At 48.8% G+C, this 19,004-nt stretch overlaps 2 protein-coding genes across 4 annotated transcripts in view; one reads left to right on the forward strand and one right to left on the reverse strand.

Annotated features, from left to right (window-relative positions):
- Positions 1 to 117: 117 nt before the first annotated feature.
- On the reverse strand, positions 118 to 3,621 carry LOC105687453 (bromodomain-containing protein 7). The gene is made up of 4 exons (XM_048653981.1): positions 3,488 to 3,621; positions 2,995 to 3,394; positions 1,029 to 2,726; positions 118 to 925 (listed from the first exon to the last, which is right to left on the reverse strand). Exons 2-4 carry the CDS (start codon positions 3,038 to 3,040, stop codon positions 228 to 230), a joined length of 2,442 nt encoding a protein of 813 aa, XP_048509938.1. The 5' UTR covers positions 3,041 to 3,394; positions 3,488 to 3,621; the 3' UTR covers positions 118 to 227.
- An 83-nt stretch (positions 3,622 to 3,704) lies between these two features.
- LOC105687567 (solute carrier family 12 member 4) overlaps positions 3,705 to 19,004 on the forward strand; it is a 35,975-nt gene continuing 20,675 nt past the window's right edge. Inside the window, exon 1 of one of the 3 annotated variants that reach the window (XM_012403323.3) lies at positions 3,705 to 4,671. In XM_012403323.3, coding sequence (XP_012258746.1) covers positions 4,593 to 4,671 — 79 coding nt within the window. In that variant the 5' untranslated portion in view covers positions 3,705 to 4,592. Of the gene's footprint in view, positions 4,672 to 16,466; positions 16,971 to 19,004 lie in introns of those variants that run through there. The other 2 variants (XM_012403325.3, XM_020853184.3) reach the window with 2 other exon arrangements.

Here is a 19,004-nt window from a genome sequence, read left to right on the forward strand (position 1 = left end):
AAATGGGGGCCCGAACACCGCTGCGTTAGATGACGCCGACGCTGTTGACCTTGACGATAAGAGAAATTATCCGAATTCAGAATTGCCAGAGATATCAACGAGACATTCGACACAAACTTAGCATCAGGTAAAAACTATTTATTAGGAATTTCAAACATTGTACGTTTTGGTGTTGGGCAACGTGGCTGCTGTTGGAAATCCAGCCAAGCAGTGCCCACGCACGGTGGCTAGGATTCCGAAAGGATATCCTCAAGGGTTTTGTCGTCATGAAGCGGAGAATGTACGAGTGTTGGATCGCTCTCGAGGAATTCTCTGAGCTCCGACTCCAGGTCGGGAACCCCCGAAGAATTTTCGTGAGTGGTAAGTAGCCCACCTCCGTTATTACCACTGCCACCTCCGCCGACCTGAGACTGGCCGGGACCATGACCTTGATCTTGATGAGGGATTCCTCCAACTTGTACTTGAATCGAAGGCTGTCCTGGGTTCACAATATTGAGAGTTTGTCCAAGACCCGGAGTTCCCAGTGGCAACGGTAGCGACGGTGGTGATGCTGAGACGATAGAGTCGACAACCTCCATTGGCTCAGCGGCTGAGACATTAGCGGAGATGGTAACCGTTGCTGGTACTGAACCTGGGGCAGATGTCGGGCGTGTGATTGGAGCGATTCCCATCGCTCTCCGTAGGCCATCCACAGGGGCGATAGCAGAGGGTGGAAGCTTCTTTGATATCTCTGTTAGGTTCTCTGTTATTTTATCTGCCAACATGATCTCCGTATCCTGTGGTTTAGGGACATTGGATAAGTGAGCAGGAGGCGTTGCTGACAGCCGGTCATGCTGGACTTGGTGTAGACGACCAAGCAGCTGTGTTGTGTCATCCAATTCAGTTTGAAGGGACGAACGCTCCTCCGACGCTCTTGTCTCTTCTTCTGTTGGAATAATGAAAAATTTATGATCAGTTAACTGGTTATTAACTTACCAAAACATCAAATTTTTCATTCCACACGCAAAACGAAAGCATATTTCGCATACCTATATTTTCCAGAAAATTTATGTCGATTCCGATTTCTGCAAGGCTTTTCAGTTGATCGAGGTCAACTTTTACTTTATCGGCGAACGATCCTGGCTGATTTCCATCATGGACAGGTTTCTCCAAGAGGTGTTTAATTTTCTCCTCTTCCTCTCTGAGCCTCCTTTTCTCCTCTAAGAACCGTTTTGTCTTCTTGTGATCCCCGTTAGTGAGCAAGTCCAGCAGATTGTCAACCATGGTTAATGTGTAGTCACAGTCCTTGGCAAAATCTAATATAGACTCAGCATACTGAACGGCAGTCTCATCCCCATAGGTTTGATAAACCAAATCTGTCTCTTCCTTTGTAAGATTGGCAAAAGTTGAGTCGTAACTCGGTGCGTAGGAGCCAAAGGCTCCGTAATAAAGAGGTTTCGCAGGCTTTGACATGTTGCGTCTATCTTCTCTGAACCCAGCTAGTGACCCAGTTCCATGACTCAATTTTCCTATTAATTGTCCCAAGGAGACTGGCCTCTGATTAGTTCCAGGTATCACACCATCGCCGGGAACAAGTATTTGCAAACTAGTAGTACCGTCTTTCTTCTGCCTGAGGAAACCCATTTTAGAATTGATTCGTTTGAAACTTAATTTTTCAGCGGCATGTTTTGCCGCGGCTTGAGCTTGTTTCAAGATTTCATCTGGCGTCATGTCGTCGGGAATTGCCTCAAACCTGCCAAGATTAGCCAAGCGTAGTTTTCGCTGGTTCTCCTTTCTCAACTCCTCTGCTTCTTCATTTCGCTCTTCTTGTTCCCGTTCTTTCTCTATCTGTTCCTCAGTCACTAGAATATCTGGATTATTGGGATCTTCGACACCGAGCTCAAATCCAAGTTCTTCCTTGGTGATATCCGGCATGTAAGTAAGAACGGGTCTCAATTGCCTCAACTTTTCGGGAGCGACCATTTTGAGGCCCACATGAAGCAGTTTCTTTGCTGCTTTGTAGTAAATAGTATCCTGATGATTATAGGTCATTGCATTGTTGCACATAAGCTTGAAATCGATTATAAACTCGTTTAAATTCTGGTAATTGCAGTCATCGATCTTTTGTTTTATCGTACTAAAGTCCATGGGATTAGTTATAATTTGAGAGTATCCAGGTGCTATGTTGTCCGTAACTGGCCAAGCGAAGAACTGCTGAGGGTCTCGTTTTTCCATGGACCTGAGTAGGTGTTCTAGAAGTCTCTGAAGTGGGGTTCGCTCAGCAATTTTTCTAAGAACGCAAGTCCTGGGTTCTCGATGTGGAGATAGCGAGCTAGATCCAATAACACCAATTCTATGTTCAATATCCGGAGGTCTGGGAGGCATTAGTTGTTGGTTCTGAGGTACGATAGTTGGCATTTTTTTGGGGGGTTCAAGAAAACTGTCTTCTCCAACAGATTCCTGGCTCGATTCGTCTCTGCGTCTCTTTTTCTCCTTATGATGGTGCTTGTGACGCTTATCCTTTTTCTTTTTCTTTTTCTTCAATTTTTTGTGACCCATGTATCGATCATACTCAGACTCTCCCTGTGTGACTGAATAATTAACACCCAATTGTTGCTGATAGTGTTGCTGCAAAATCGACGAGTGATGCGGCGAGTCAGCTCCATGTTCAGGAGTCCCACTACTTCCACCAACTTTCAATATCAGTTTCAATGCCGGCGGTCTATCGGGTGTCGGGTAATGGCCTTCTGTGTGAAATAGAGAAATAATTACAAGAAATTACAAGACAGTATTTTATAGTTGGCTGCAAAAGTTTGGACATATTTTGCCAAGAAATAGTAATTAAAATTGAGAAACAGATGTGTCCGCAAGTTCAACTGTGTTCAATAAAATGAAAATAGCTCAAAGATCCAAAGTTTAACCGAGGCACGCAAAACGACGACGATATAACTGATGAAAACCATTTGTTTTTACACTGTAAACCAAGTACACAATCAACACAGGATTCTTAGTTACCTTCTAGCCGTTCGCGTTTGTGTTTTTTGTGCTTTTTCGAGCCCATTACTTGCGGTTGGGTCCACAGTTTGAATAATTTTTGTGAAGCGGAGGAGAGAATTTTCAGGGACTATTCCCGCGTAGAGAGAATTTGACATAAAATGTAACACACTTTCAACTTGAAATTCATCGGCGGCCATTATCTAAGGTCGCGTCGCATGCATACACCGGTTCAAATTTTGAACACTGCACACTGGCTCCATGGGTGGAACAATGGCTCAGGCGTTGGCTCAGACCAGACTGGGTCAGACGCCCTCCGTGACTTCTGCGGTGCCGCTGCGACTCGTCTAAAAATTCGTCCTCGTTGGAACCAGTTGACGTTATTCGCAAGCGGCATCGGATGTTAGAATTATGAATTTCCCTACGAATAGAAAATAAAATTGCCGTTTTCTTCATCGATCGCAGAACTAGATTTGATTTTACAGGGATGATCGCAACTGGAGCGAGTACGTACAAATGTATTTGTCAAGGCGCCTCCGTACGTGTACGTACTTGGCTCCGGTGCGTTCGTCTCCAGAAAAACCGAAGTGAATTTCCGAAGTAACGCATCGTATTCCTGCTCCGAGCTGTACCGCCACCTATATTTGTGGAATAGAAACGGCGGTAACGTGTTAATAACACTTGAAGGGCAACCAGAGCTTTCGCAGCTGTTCGTACTTTCGTTTGTTACTCCGCAGGATGATGCCTCGGGACGATGGCGTGTACGAACGGGAGCATTTCGCCATCGCTCCTCGTCCATGCATACAAATAAATCTATGAATCTCATACGGCGAGCTGGTGTATTTTACGCAGCATTTCATACCCCCTGATATCGAGACACGCATGAGGCACGAATAAGCGTCTGACGCATATAAACCCGTTTGTGTGTTCAGGGCGCAGGGAAGCCATCGCCGCACGAGCATGTCGCGTGCCCGCGTGTCACCGACTCCGTTCGTTCGTCGGCGAAATTAAATTGCGAGTTGTCGTTAGCCCGTGCAGCACACGGTATACGTAAAATCGTCGGCTCGTTTGACGCTTGTCGGATGCGTTGGCGCAATCCCAGTGAAAATCCACGGCGGAGGTCGTACGGGAAAAAGGATCAACAGTTCGAAGAAGTGTACACGCGAGTGTGACTACCTATCGCACGGTAGATCGGAACTCTGGAATCTTCGGGAGATATTTCCTTATCGGCTCGTTTCTACCGGACGTATACGTGCGACGCGAATGTTAAAGTCGAAAGAAAGAAGACGAATCGCTAGCCGGCAAGCGCTCGCGAACGAAACGAGAAAAAGTGCGGGAGATTATCGTTTAAACGACACGCCTAGCGCTCTGTCTCGTTAGTGAGGCTTTAGTCGCGGACCGTAGAGGAGGGGTCCGGAGAGAGTGGACGAAATAAATTATTACACAGTCCGAGTTTTCAGTGACGGAACAGAGTGAGAGAGAAAGAGATACGTATGCGCGCACAGTAGATTCGGTCGGTTAGGGCGACGGGGTCGATCAGGGCTAAGGGAAACCGGAATCGAGGGCGAAAAAGAAGAAACGGAGAGGGGAGAAGGCCCGAGAAAAAACACAAGGGAAGAATGCCGGAACGATTCATCGTAACGCCGGCACCGTCCGAGCCCCCGTCGGTACGTCCGATTGGTTTCGGTGTTGGGTACGGTGAGTAATCGATTTTTAATTAAAACAACGCTCGCCACCGGCGTAACGTAAACATCGCGACCAAGGCTGCATATCAATTCGTCGGAACTCGCTACGCTGCAACGTGACATTACGCATGCACACGATGTATGTGGCGTTGCCTCGCCTAAGCCGCGACCGGTTATCGCAATATCACTGTTTCGAGTCGCCGCAACTACATCCCCCTGCCAACGAGCGAATCCCGTCCCGGGAAATAGTACATGCAACAACTAATCGAATCCCGGAGCCGATCGATTCAATATTCATCGTGACGTCGCGTCGCCTCAGCCGCCGATAACGGGAACGAAAAAGTTCGCAACGGAATACGACGCTGGTACGCAGACTGCGGGTCCGCGATAGGACTGCAAATTCTCCGCAAATAATTCCTTTGTCAACGAATGCGAAACGCGAAGTCGACGATCCGTCCGCGTTGGTCGACGATCAAGCGCACGGTCGCCTCTGGTATCGGATACACGTATATACGTACAAGCGTGCCCACATACTCGTCGTAAGCTCGCGCCTGTTCAACATTACGATAAAAAACACCGCCGCAATGCATATACCCACACCTACGCGTGTCGAAGTACACATGTCATTCGTGTACATACACGCGTGATAATAACGCGCTTCGCTCATAATTATAATTGTAGGCACAATCGCGGAGCCATGCACCGATGCGGTAACTCTTGCTCCTCTACGTTTCACGCGCATTGGTTTACATCAATTGTAAGTGGAAGACGACAACGCGTGAACAATCGTCACCGAGACGCCGTTCCTTCGGTTCAATTCCAGCTCCGCTTGCGGCTGAAAAGAGAATATCTTTTCAATGTCTCGGTGGACGTGTAGATCGACTCGAAAGAGACAACACCTGGACCTGGTCCTGGTGTGGGAGACCTCAGTCGGTTGTATTTTTAGATTCGGATAATATCTGGGCAACGCGCTTCGTTGCCCCACGGCTTCAACGGAACCGCACGTCAATTTTACCAACGCTGGACGAGAGGATAAGCGTTCGCGTACGCCCGGGCGTCAAAGCGGTTTTTCTTTATTCCCTTCATTCTTTGTACTCGGCGATTTCCGTGCCATTTTATCACAACCTAATCGTACGAAGTGCCCCGCCCGCGACATTCCCCGTGCGGTCGCCACATGGCAACGGTTCAGCGAATTTATAAGGTACGCCGCAGGGGCGAAAGGTAGCCTCGACGTAGAAAATCACCCGCTCCGTGGTCAACGATGCGTCGGCGGTCGATGAACAACGCCACCTACTCACGCGTGCCACCCGGCGTACGTACACAATGTTCCAGGGACTCGACGCGTCGCGGGTCGGAGGGAAAAATTGAAAAATAAATATGTATAAAACTGCGACCGACCGACCGACCGACGGTGCGTGTGACGTACGACGAGTACGTGGGGCGTTGCGCGAACCGACAGGGGAACGGATCGAGATGACTCTTCGAGTGCGCTGCAGGTATATCGCGTACGTACGAAGGTGCGAGTCGGGGAAACGGTTGCACGCGGAGGGAAGATCGGCATCGGAGGAGGGTCAGCCCGGCCGATGCCAACGGGTGGGTTCTACGTTTATCTCGACACGCAGCGTTACGGCTACACGTGATCCGCGATCCCGCGGCGTACGTTATACGTGGATGTTCGCGGTACGTCGATGAGATTCGCAGCCGATCCGATCGCTGCTCGTCGCTATTTTTCATCCGTTTTCCCGTGCGCCTCGACGATGCGACATCGATATCCCGCGAATCGTATCTCGCATCGGATACAACGACAATAAACACTGACGACTTTATACGATCCATTAGTCGCCCGGGAACTAAAGTGACCCGATCGCGATCCTTCCCACGATTCAGCGGCGAAGTTGAACCCGACAATCGCCGCGCGTCGTCGCGAGAGCAATTACACATCTCCCCGAAACTCATGTCGGCCGCTTTACGAGCAATAACAATTAATGAGCGGTTTTCACGCTATTCCGTGCGTACGAACGAGTCTCGAGGCTTGTCGCATGTATTTCCACGACGGCGTAAAAATCGCATCGATGCTGTCGTACCCACCCGAGTCAACGGTGATACCGTGAGGGTAGCTCTCTCCGACTCGAGCCGCTTCGCGGTTCGGATACATTGGGTACGTGTAGTACGTGTACGTACGTACATGCCGCGAGCGTATACGTGTCCACGTATACGGACGCGTCATCCTTGCGCCCGCGGACTGCGAGCATTCGTCGAATGGGAATCAAGCGTAATTGAGCGCAATTGTAAATTTAGTGAGAGAAGGTTGAACGAGAAGCGCGCGCGAACGAATCGCCGCGATTAGGCGTCGGGGTACTTGAAAATTAGGCGGTGTGGCCGCGTCCCCCGGGACCAGGGGTCCCGAGGATAGCCGTCCGATGCCAATTAACGCGTACGCTCGTCGTTTGAGTCGGTGTCCTCCGTGCGATCGTTGTCGTACCGAGAACGCCGCCTGCCTCCGGGTCCCGGACCCGGAAGATTCTCGTTACCCGGTGATTTCCACCGAATACAAATCGCAAACGGTATCTCGGAGGGCTCGTCTTTACTCTTCGTACGCGTACATTGTATATTACACGCGTTTCGGTTCACGATCGTGCGCGAATGCAACGGCACGGACGATGCGCAGCTACTTGCGATTGCGTAAGCCCACGACGCTGATCGTTAACAATCGCATTTTATAGACGATGGTATACTCGGGTATAGGTTGCGGTACAAAAGTTGCCTCTACATCTATACCTTGTACGCCGAGTGTCGCTAACGATGGTTTTATTATTGTTTCAATTTACTCTACGTTATTGTTCTCACACGCGATTTCCGACGCGCTGAATTTGTATTCGCTAATTCAACGTGGACTGAATACGTATACGTATGAATTGTGTAACGCAGAGAAACCTAACGGAGGTTCAATTTTTTTTTTTAATTTCTCCCGTCAGGTGGACGCAACAAACATTCGGACCACCTCAATGATTGTCAAATATGTACGATATGATCAGCATCCGCGATCCGCGGCCAGGTGAAAAACTTTGACTATGTTGGCCATTCCTCCCTTACGACCATCCCTTCATCCGGCAATTATACCTATAATCCACACGTCGCAAGGTCAAGATATGAGGTATTCGACGTCAGACGGGCCAATTTTTCATAATATTTTTTCAACTTGATGAAACTTTCGACGTCTTGAGGGTTCTCAGGAACCTGCATGATTCGACCACTTATTGTTAGTGACGCCGAAAGTCAGGAATCCCAAATCTGGAAGTCAAATTGTCGCGTTATCGCCAATTTTTCACTTTTTGGAGCATAAAAATTGAGATATCTTGATGAGAAAAATTCGTAGCTCAATTTAGCCGACGGATTCGTGTTCCTGAGGTCAAAATACATGGGAAAAGTGTCATACGATCAATTTTTTAAAATAAAAATTTTCGGCCAAAATTTGAGATTTTTCCAAGGGGTACCCCTTACGATTTTTTCAAATTTTGGCCAAAAATTTTCATTTTTTAAAATTGATCGTATGGCACTTTTCTTAGGTATTTCGACCTCAGGAACACGAATCCGTTGTCCAAATTAAGCTACGATTTTTTCCCTTCGAGATATCCTCAAATTTATGCCAAAAATCGCGAAAAATCGCGAAAAAATGGGGATAACTCGGTCATTTTTGAAAATAGATCAATTTTTCTTTCGAATTCAGATTCCTGAGCTCAGATTACATCAATATAGAGCAAAAAAGAAATTTTTTATTTTTGACCCCAAAAAGCTGAAAATTGGCGATAACTCGGTCAATTTCAGAGATAGATCAATTTTTCTTTCAGATTCGGATTCCTGAGGTCAAAATACGTCAGAAAAGCATATTAAACTCAATTAAAAAAATGATTTATTTTTTGCTCAAAAATCGAATTTTTTTTTTGGCTTTCAAGGGTAATCTCACGTATAATCAGCTCAAGAATCCAAATCTAAAAGCCAAAATCATCTACTCGTGCAATCGATCGAGTAATCATCAATTATTCGCTGTTGGGAGCAGAATAATTATAAGACATCGATTGCTTTTAGTCGTAGACCCACATAGATTCGTCGCAATTCGTGCATGGGTCGAAATATTCGAATTTCTCGGTCTACAAGAAAGCTAAACTGGAGTCCGGTAGCCAGCAGCTAGCGTTTTGTTGTGAGACGTCACCTTGGGGGCTGAGCAGAGGTGACGCCCCACAACAAACCCCGACGACCGTCGCTACCTGACTCCAGCTAAGCTTGGGCTCCCTCGTAGACTGAGGAATTCAAATACACTGCGCGTAAAAATTAGCGGGTCACCCCGTTTCTACTCCTAAAAATGCCCGATTTCAAATCCTCATAACTCAGCAAATAATGTGCGTAAAACGTTGCAAAAAATGTTGTTTTGAAGCTCAAAGCTTAACCTTTCGAATGCCCTTTGTCGAATTTAATTATCTTTTTTTTTCAAAGAGTAATCCTTTTTCGAATCATGTCATGTCAAAATCGCGAAGTGAACTTTCGACTTTACAACGATGCACCGAGTGTCACAGCGTGGAAATGCAATTTTCACGATGATAATCTTCAAGCCTGAAAAGTCTTCTTCAAAATGCGATTTTGTGAGTTGATCTACGATTTTTTTTGGCCGAGTTATGTGACCTTGAAGCAATTGTTGTCCCTAAATTTTCGAACGAATGCTCCAAGCGACCCAGTCGACGTATTGAAGTTTTTCAAAAACGATTTTGAAGGTCAAACCTTCATCTTTTCCGAAGTTTACTGCTTTTTTTTTTCCCGATCATTTTCGAAGCTTGGATACCTTCCGAATGAACCCCTCCAAAACACGGTGCGGAAATTCAAATTTCGACCTTCAGTAGGTCGCAGAAAAATGGTGGGATAGGTGGCACGTGATAACATCTTCGAGTTTGAAGTGTCCCTTTCAAAATGCGTTTTTGTAAGTTAATTTACGATTTTTTTTGACAGAGTTATTCAACTTCGAACACGGATGGAAGATTGAAACGTTACCTCCGGCATCGGCATTACCAAAGGTGTACCACGTGGAGGTTGCTCGGTAGGATTTACACCTCGTGTGTAAGTGTGCATGTGTTTAGCGTGTACCAGAGATCAGGACCCCATGGTTCGTCAATTCCACGGTATTTTTTGACTCCAAACCCTCTCTGGTACGTGTGTGAGTGTCAGAGTGCGGCCATTTCTCGCCAAATTTCGATTAAAGCTTGACCAAGCTCGGCGAATTTTTTTTTTGGAAAACGACATCACTCTCCTCGACCATCCAGCTATGAGTCCGGATTTGAATCCCATCGAGCAGGTCTGGGACATGGTTGGACGGTGACTAAGAGAACGCCAGGAACAACCTCGAAACCTCGCCGAGCTTGGTCAAGCTTTAATCGAAATTTGGCGAGAAATACCGCACTCTGACACTCACACACGTACCAGAGAGGGTTTGGAGTCAAAAAATACCGTGGAATTGACGAACCATGGGGTCCTGATCTCTGGTACACGCTAAACACATGCACACTTACACACGAGGTGTAAATCCTACCGAGCAACCTCCACGTGGTACACCTTTGGTAATGCCGATGCCGGAGGTAACGTTTCAATCTTCCATCCGTGTTCGAAGTTGAATAACTCTGTCAAAAAAAATCGTAAATTAACTTACAAAAACGCATTTTGAAAGGGACACTTCAAACTCGAAGATGTTATCACGTGCCACCTATCCCACCATTTTTCTGCGACCTACTGAAGGTCGAAATTTGAATTTCCGCACCGTGTTTTGGAGGGGTTCATTCGGAAGGTATCCAAGCTTCGAAAATGATCGGGAAAAAAAAAAGCAGTAAACTTCGGAAAAGATGAAGGTTTGACCTTCAAAATCGTTTTTGAAAAACTTCAATACGTCGACTGGGTCGCTTGGAGCATTCGTTCGAAAATTTAGGGACAACAATTGCTTCAAGGTCACATAACTCGGCCAAAAAAAATCGTAGATCAACTCACAAAATCGCATTTTGAAGAAGACTTTTCAGGCTTGAAGATTATCATCGTGAAAATTGCATTTCCACGCTGTGACACTCGGTGCATCGTTGTAAAGTCGGAAGTTCACTTCGCGATTTTGACATGACATGATTCGAAAAAGGATTACTCTTTGAAAAAAAAAGATAATTAAATTCGACAAAGGGCATTCGAAAGGTTAAGCTTTGAGCTTCAAAACAACATTTTTTGCAACGTTTTACGCACATTATTTGCTGAGTTATGAGGATTTGAAATCGGGCATTTTTAGGAGTAGAAACGGGGTGACCCGCTAATTTTTACGCGCAGTGTATTTCGATCTAGTTATCGCCAATTTTTTTTTTCCCTCCGAGATATCCTCAAATTTATGCCAAAAATAGCAAAAAAATGGGGATAACTCGGTCATTTTTGCAGATAGATCAATTTTTCTTTCAGATTTGGATTTCTGAAAACAAAATACGTCAGAAAAGCATATTAAACCCAATTCAAACAATGATTTATTTTTTGCTCAAAAATCGAATTTTTTTTTTTGGTTCTTCAAGAGTAATCTCACATATAATCAGCTTAGGAATCCAAATCTGAAAGCCAAAATCATCTACTCGTGCAATCGATCGAGTAATCATCAATTATTCGCTGTTGGGAGCAGAAAAATTACAAGACATATAGATTAGTTTTAGTCGTAGACCACCCACTTTGATTCGTCGCAATCCATGCATGGGTCGAAATATTCGAATTTCTCAATTCACCAGCAAACCCGAGCTTTGCTGGAGTCAGGTAGCCACGGGCGTGCGGTTTGTTGTGGGGCGTCACCTCTGCTCAGCCCCGAAGGTGACGTCTCACAACAAAACGCTACGCTGCTGGCTACGCTGACTCCAGCCAAGCTCGGGTTTGCTGGTGAATTGAGGAATTCGAATATTTCGACCCGTGCACGGATTGCGACGGATCCGAATGGGTCTACGACTAAAAAAAATCGGAATATCTCAATTTTTCGTCTGATAAACAATATTTCAAAATTTTGTTTGAATATTAGTAATTTCACAACGAAATCATTGCGTTGATTATCGTAAGCTAGAAAATGAACGAATGTCGCCCACCCCCTCTAATGATGTGTAATAATGCAATGTACGAGAAAAAAGATTTCTGGAATTTTTTTTTTTTTTTTTTTCTCATGTACACTTGCTAACTCTGATTGTGAACTACAGAGCGGGCTCTAGTATAGCAAAATGTGACAGAATTGATCTTTCCGAGTGTACCCTGAACGTTAGATGTAACTACTGAATTTTCACATATTTATTTTCTTAAGCGGTTTGCGGTGTTACATAGAATTCGCAGAAGTAACGCAAAGGGATGCCGCCGATCAGGTGGATGAAAGGGTCAAATCAATTATGAGGTGTGAACAAGATCTTTATCGGGTCTAGACAGCTCGTCCGACACCTGCTCACAATAGAAGCAAGATAAAAAATAAGGACAGTGATTTCACACCTCTTAAAAATAATGAGGCAGTGATTTCACACCCCATCATTTATTGGGGAAGTAATAAATTATTTTGAATTTCGGCACGTGCCGGCTGTCACAATGCCTGACGCACGTGTGGTAACAGGTATCGAAGCAAGCGACGCAGGGTCACCTGTTCTACAGCGGAGCCTGAGCTCGCCATGGATGCACCGATTGTGTTCCGGGTCATTTTTCTCAGGTTTCTTTTCGGTAGCGAGAAAACTTGGCGAGTGCCAGGCGCGAGGCGATAGACGCCGCCGAGTGATAGGAATACGAACAACGTCGAAAGCGCTCGAGCGCGGCGCGCCAAAATATGAAATCTCCACCTACGTAACCTGCCATCACGTTTTTGACGATATCTCGGGAACGAATCATCGGAATTTTGCGATGGAATAAAAATTCCAAAGACGTGTTTTCGAGGTCATGGATGTGGTTTACAAATCGTATTATAGCCCTTGGAAATTTTTCAGATGATGAAAAATAATTTCGGACAAGGAAAGCAGGGGGTAACAATTGCAATTTCATACATCCTATTTTCACGATTAGCTCGTTTTGCTAACTTCTCGTGCTCCTTGCCCGTTAGCTCGATACTCGCACTCGTTAATTTGTACAACGTTAGGCGTTTCTGGTCCCCGTCACAACCCTCGATACGAAGATTAACGACGGTGCGTAAGTATAGGAGGGATGTGTTTCGTTTTATTTCTCATTTCTTCCAACCGATAGGCACACCTCATCGGCAGGGTTTCATCGACCGATCGGCTATAGTCGTAACCGGGAGACGGAGGGACGAGGGGGTGGGCTTAAGTCCGCGCTGTACGTTCGGCGTCAGCACCTCGCCTCTTGTGCAGGTCTCACCTACATTCCGTGCGATTATACGGCACAGATACCCACCCCGAAGGTCTCGATCCGAGTATTTCTTCCGTTACTCGCACCCCGTCAAAGTTTATACCATTTTTACAAGTCGTACGCACGTTACCGTGCTTCCAACGGCTCCCGACACGTTAGCGACGCCCGCCGGGATTTCGACAGTCACGGTACTTTCCCCCGCGTATTATCATCACCGATGAGAATTCGGAGAGGCGCCCGTTCTCCGTGCAACGATTCGCAGACGCACGCACGCTTCAGCTTTGCCGAGACAATCGCGTACTCGACCCCCGTCTCTTCAGCCCCCCGATGTGCGTACGATCATTCTCGCGCACCCCTTGGTATCGTCGCGCGATCGCAGAGCGCACGAGCGTGTCGCAGCGGACTTGTACGTATTCGCGAGCGGGACGTGCGGCGAATCGTTCGATCCGCCCCACGGTACGATCGACCGACCGATCGACGGCGAGAAAGAGCGAACGCGTGGCGTGGACAACGCGAACGGATATATAACCACCGTGATTCGGACTCCGGGGTAGCTTCCGAGGAGGGCTTTCTACGCTTTCGATTGAAGAAGCGGAGGAGAAACGGATCAGCCGCGGGCCGAGAGGTAGTAGGTCGATCTTGGCGTCGTGATGACGACGACTTTGTCGCTCCTTCCGGCTTCCGCTGCCGGCTTTCCTCTCTTCGCGTGGATTTCACGAATCGTACCTAACCGACCTGCACCCCCCCTGTGTACGTACACCTGTGCCAACCTTGTACGTGTGCGTCCGCTCGCATCCTTTACAACGGCGAGGGTCGCTTGAATCGGGCAATCGGAAAGATAAGAGCGTCCCATTCAACCTGCGAGATCAGCGATCGGAACACCGAGAGCATTCGAAAGGGGGGAAAAGTGGGACGGAGTAAAACCGAGGGGTGGGCGAAGGTGGGTACGAGCACGCGGCTGTGCGCGTTGGTAAAAATCGTTGCCGATCCTGAATTAAATTGACACGCCGGAAGATTCGAAGAAATTCGATTTCCTTTCAAAATCAATTTCTCTCGGGTTATACGCGCCGAGAGAAGGGGGGAAAATAAACGGAAACACTGCACAAATATCCGAATAGGATAGAGGAGAAAATTGAAAAATTCCTCACCCAGTCATCGGAGAAGGTTATCAAGTTTTTTTTATCGCAGTCATCATATCGTAGGTAGGTATAACGATATACCTGCCCGTGGCCGTACGGACGGTGCATCGCATGCGTAAACGTTACCAAACAATTACGACCTGCGACAACGAACCGCGCGAGGGAGTGCGATACGGGCGTTTCAACGATCGCTCGAAGGAGACAGTGAGAAAAAGCGAAAGAAGAATCTATCTACGGTCTAGGTCGCGTGTTACGTAACTTTGTTCGAATTCGTTATCCCACCGCAGACACGTTAAGCTGAGGAAATGTCGCCACATTCCCACAGAAGTAAAGGGTGGAAAAAAATCATCCCTAAATGAAATGAGTACCATACGCCCGACCGAATCGATCTCTTCCGGTCGAGTTCGTCGAACAATTAGATCTTCGAGATAATTTCCGAGGGTGACTCGTGGCGAGGTGGAAATCGCTTGGACGCGACGACGATCTCCTCGCGTCGGTGACGTTGCGAAGACCTCGGGAAGAGAATTCGAAGGTCGGCCGCACCGCGCTCAACGAACGTCGCCAACGGTTAACCGCTTCTCGGCACGCGACCAGCTAAGGGGAAACTCGAGGGCGAATTCCTCGCGTACTCCCCGCGAAAAGCTTCATTCGACCCCGCAACGAGACTCTTTGAAATCAGAAGGATGAGGCGTGCGGGGCCGGTTCGAAACCCGCCGCGCGAGGCTCTACCCGCAGGGTAGACGCTTACGTGCGAGTGTGCGTTACAGGTGCCGCACGTCTCGCAGGTATTCCGTTTTACGGGCTCGCGTAGTCGCGACGGTCGTACGAGTAGATAGTCGGCGTCGTTATCGTCGGGTAGTTGGCGCACCCGCCCCGCTGCCAGGGGGCGGGGGACCCGAACCACCCCGTTTATCCGTCCCGGAGCAGTGGAGGGTCGACGCGGTCGCTCGGTGGCTCGGCGGCTCGGTGGCTCGGCGGCTCGATCCCTGCAGCGAGGACGCGCGTTGACGTATACCGTTTATCGGCCCGTACCCACCGCGTCGCCTGAAACGCCGACTCCGAGCACCGCACCCTTCCGCCCTCGATGCCGAGGTCGACGCTGCTTCTCCACCTTCGCCCTCGTCGACGGCACCCGCTCGGCTCCGGAGGTTCCAATTTTTCATCAGGACAGGATTCGCCGGCGGTTTTCCCGGTTGTCCCTCGTATACCACGTATAACCGGTCCGTCGGTTCGTTTGTTTCTTCGTTTATCGATTCGTGGATATTTATCCCTCTTGTCGTTCGCGTCTCGCCTCGCGACCACTGAATTTCTTCTCAACCTTCACTCGCGCGTATACCCCTACCGCCCGGTCTCTACGTATCGCCGTGGATATTTCCAAGGTGTCCGCGGTGTCGCGTAGGAATGTCACAATCGTCGCAACCCGACAGCGGCGACGTGCAACGATACCCCCGATCGCGGCGCGATCCTCTCCGCGAGGTTCGCGATACGCAACGTGTACCGTTCGAAGAGGCTAGCGGGAGTAGGAGCGAGCGGAGGGGTGAGGATCGATCGGAGGTGAAAGAGATTTGGCAAGATCGAAGGGGTGAATGTCGGCGGGAGCCGCGAGTGGCTTCGCTTCGCTTCGAGTCAAAAGAGTTTAAGTGGCACGCCTAGCAGCCGCATACGACGCATACTCGATAAAAGTTGATGTCTCGCACACCGATCGGCGGAGGTGAAGGGAAAACGTCCGTACACCGAGATCGGTATAAATAATTTGACGCGCGAGTCACATCGCGGGAATGTTCGCCCACCTGTACGTACGCCATACCCGATCCCATCGCCCGATCACACCGGGGTGAATACCGAGGGTGGTTCGCGAGAGAGAAAATAAATGACGAAGAAAGGTAACAAAAGGTGAAATGAACATATAACGTCGAGGCAGATCGGGAGCGTTTTTACCGCCCCCGCCCCCGCCTCCGCCGCCTCCACCTCCACCGCCACCTCCACCTCCACCTCCTCCTCCACCACCGCCACGACAACCACCGCGAGTACCACCACCGACCAAGTCCACCTCCGCACAACGGAACGGGGGACGTCTGTGTGCGTACCTGCGAGGTTGATATACCTACGCGAGGTGGGCGTCGCGCGAACGAACCGAACGGCAGAAGCTCAGTGTTCGGAAACACCCCCGATGATATCGGCGCGCTTTGAACCTCAAGGGGTGAATGTCGTGCTTGTCTCTTCGTTTCGTCATCGCCGCCGTTATTACGACCGGTGCGGTTGATTCTCTTTATTCGAGGCAGACGCGCGCGTAACTCGCGTCTACCTGGGGACTCGTGCGCACGGCGACGACAAGGGATGCGGACGGAGTAGATTACAGTTTCATTCGGCCGGCAATGTTTCACGCGTACACTCCGAGGGGAAGTATTACGACTGATTCGCCGCGATGGTGCGACATACCTAAGCCAGTCGTTGTTTCACGGTGTGCGGGTGCGGCATGTGCGCGGTAAGACTACAGTTGTAATTGTCGCGCGATGAAAATAATCGCATCGCCGGTCGAGTCGTTGAAATAATCCGTGATTATCGCGACGTTGGAATGCAGATTTCTCGTGAGCTGTGACACACCGGATAAGTTTAGAAGAACTATGTCGACGTCGAGTGCGTTTGTCGATACTCTGTAACGAGGAGGGGAAACGGCTGTACGACCGCGATATCGCACGTTTCCGAAATACTCGTCGAACCCGCGCCGCCGAAGGGATGAGCACTTCCGGCGCGACGCCGCTGATCCTGGCGAAAAAGGGTTGCACCATTCTAGAAGGCAAGTTTACTCAACATCCTCGCCACTTGGGTGATATTTCGATCGCTCGCTCGCGAGCGGGAGAGGAGAGTGAGATTATCGATAGCCGCGAGCCGGTGTGATTTATGCATAATTCACCGGCGACCAACGCCGCCGGCCGTTCGCTCGCTCTCGCCGCGAGGCGAAGAAACCTCCCCCGAGGTCGTCGAGCGTACGTACACGTAAGGACGGTAGCGTACACGTAACGGCTAACGTGGCGAATAACGTCGTACTCGTACTCCCCACTTCTCCGTGACGCGACTTATCGAGGATGCGCCCCCGAGTACACGTGTACCGTACAAGGTGTATTCCTGGCAGGATCCTCGTTTCCGATCGGCTGCGTCCTCTCGACTCGCACAGCCCCCTCGAAGAAACGCCACGTACGTACGTGCGTCGCACGCCCGACGTTGAAGAGGTTCGCACCCGGTTCCCCGGTGGACTCGCATTCTTCGTACGTACGTACGTACGTGTGCGGATAATTGCCAAGGGAGAAACGACCGAACGTCGATACGTTCGTCGGCTACCGTTACACTCCGATTCCATGGAAATCTGTGCGGGAAAGGTGCGTGCCCCCGACACGGATTATCCATTTTGGCTTCGCTGCACGCCTTCCCGAACTATTGCCGAGTCTCCGTCCGAGTAGGTCGATGTTTTCCCGGACGTGCGAAGCTCCGTACCGATACGCGAGGCCTGTGACACCGACGATGTTTATCTTGCCTCGGTTCTTTACGGCGCAAAGGCTCGGGCCCCTCCAGGCGTCCGAATCTCAGAGATCTTTAGATTTTTCCCCGAGAGTTTGGTTCTTCTCTAACGCGACAACCGGCGCTCCGTTTCGCCCCAATGGCGGCGAATGACGATGTCCGTTGGAACGCCGCGACTCGAACTCGGATGCAATCAATCGATCTTGGAATCTTGAAAAAGGTCGAACCGAGTTCAAAAGCGACCCTGATAATGCGGATGTAATTTCGTTGACCCAGTTTCCAAGTGTATACCGCGCTTCTGAAATGGTCGTCCTACCCTCCACGTACACGGTTACTCTCCCGCGAGGTGTGCGCGCACAACGTATACCTACCTACGAGACGGACGTGTCTGTCCTATGGAAGTACAGCGGCACCGCTGCACCAGCGTTGGGAAACGCTCCGACGATGCAGCTTTTACCTCGCCAATTTACTCCTGCACTCTACAATTCGATTATATATCCTGCCTATCTACGTTCTAGCTGTAAAGGCATACGTATACCTACACGTATATGTATATGTATATCTTCAGAAGACCCGTATACCGTCGTTCTATACCTAAATGGGGCGTGCAAAACCTACCGAGCGCGCGCCACTCGTTGCTATTTCTTTCTTTTAATCATCGTTTTTTTTTTCTTCTATCGAATCCAGGGCTAAAAATAAAAAAAAGACTCGAACTTTGCTTCGTCGTGTTTCGATCAATTTTCTAGCCTCAAGGGCGTATCCCACAGAAATGAGCCGAAGAATCGATAGGTACGTAGAAATGACAGCTGATCGAATCGTGTGCGAAATTGTTCGAAATACTCGAGTTTGAGTTCTTTGCGAAGATCGGGGTACCGATCGTATCTCTGTAAATTGAAGCAGGCATAGGATCGAACGAGGCTCGACGTTATTGACGGATCTAATCGACGAAGCGACTAATTCTACGCTCGCAATTGATTTCTGGAGGGGTAGAAACGTAGAAACGTAGAAACGCAGCGACCCCGGGAACGTATATTCTCGCGACATTTCTGAAATTCAAATGACGTGTGCGCGGTAAGCGTAGATGGGCTGCTATTTTTCAGCTCGGGCGATGTGAAAATAGGACCACGCCATCCGGCTAAGTATCTCATATTACATACTTTATTTTCATTATCACCGTTCTCACGTATCTTACTTCCTTTACGAGTCCGAGCGAGACTCGCGGGATACAGCAGTTGAATTTTTTTCTTTCTCCGCCGTTGCTTCGGCGCTCGGACGATCCGTAAAAATGACGAAACTTCGCAGCGTATACCCACGT

This window comes from Athalia rosae, chromosome 4 (genome assembly GCF_917208135.1).
Source record: "Athalia rosae chromosome 4, iyAthRosa1.1, whole genome shotgun sequence".
Classification (NCBI taxonomy): domain Eukaryota; kingdom Metazoa; phylum Arthropoda; class Insecta; order Hymenoptera; family Athaliidae; genus Athalia; species Athalia rosae.

Coding starts and splice junctions, on each gene's coding strand:
- LOC105687453 (XM_048653981.1), bottom strand. CDS start 3,040: ATGGGCTCGAAAAAGCACAAAAAACACAAACGCGAACGGCTAGAAG. Junction 2,727..2,994: donor CAAACGCGAACGGCTAGAAG/GTAACTAAGAAT, acceptor TATTTCACACAG/AAGGCCATTACCCGACACCC. Junction 926..1,028: donor AAATTTTCTGGAAAATATAG/GTATGCGAAATA, acceptor TTATTCCAACAG/AAGAAGAGACAAGAGCGTCG.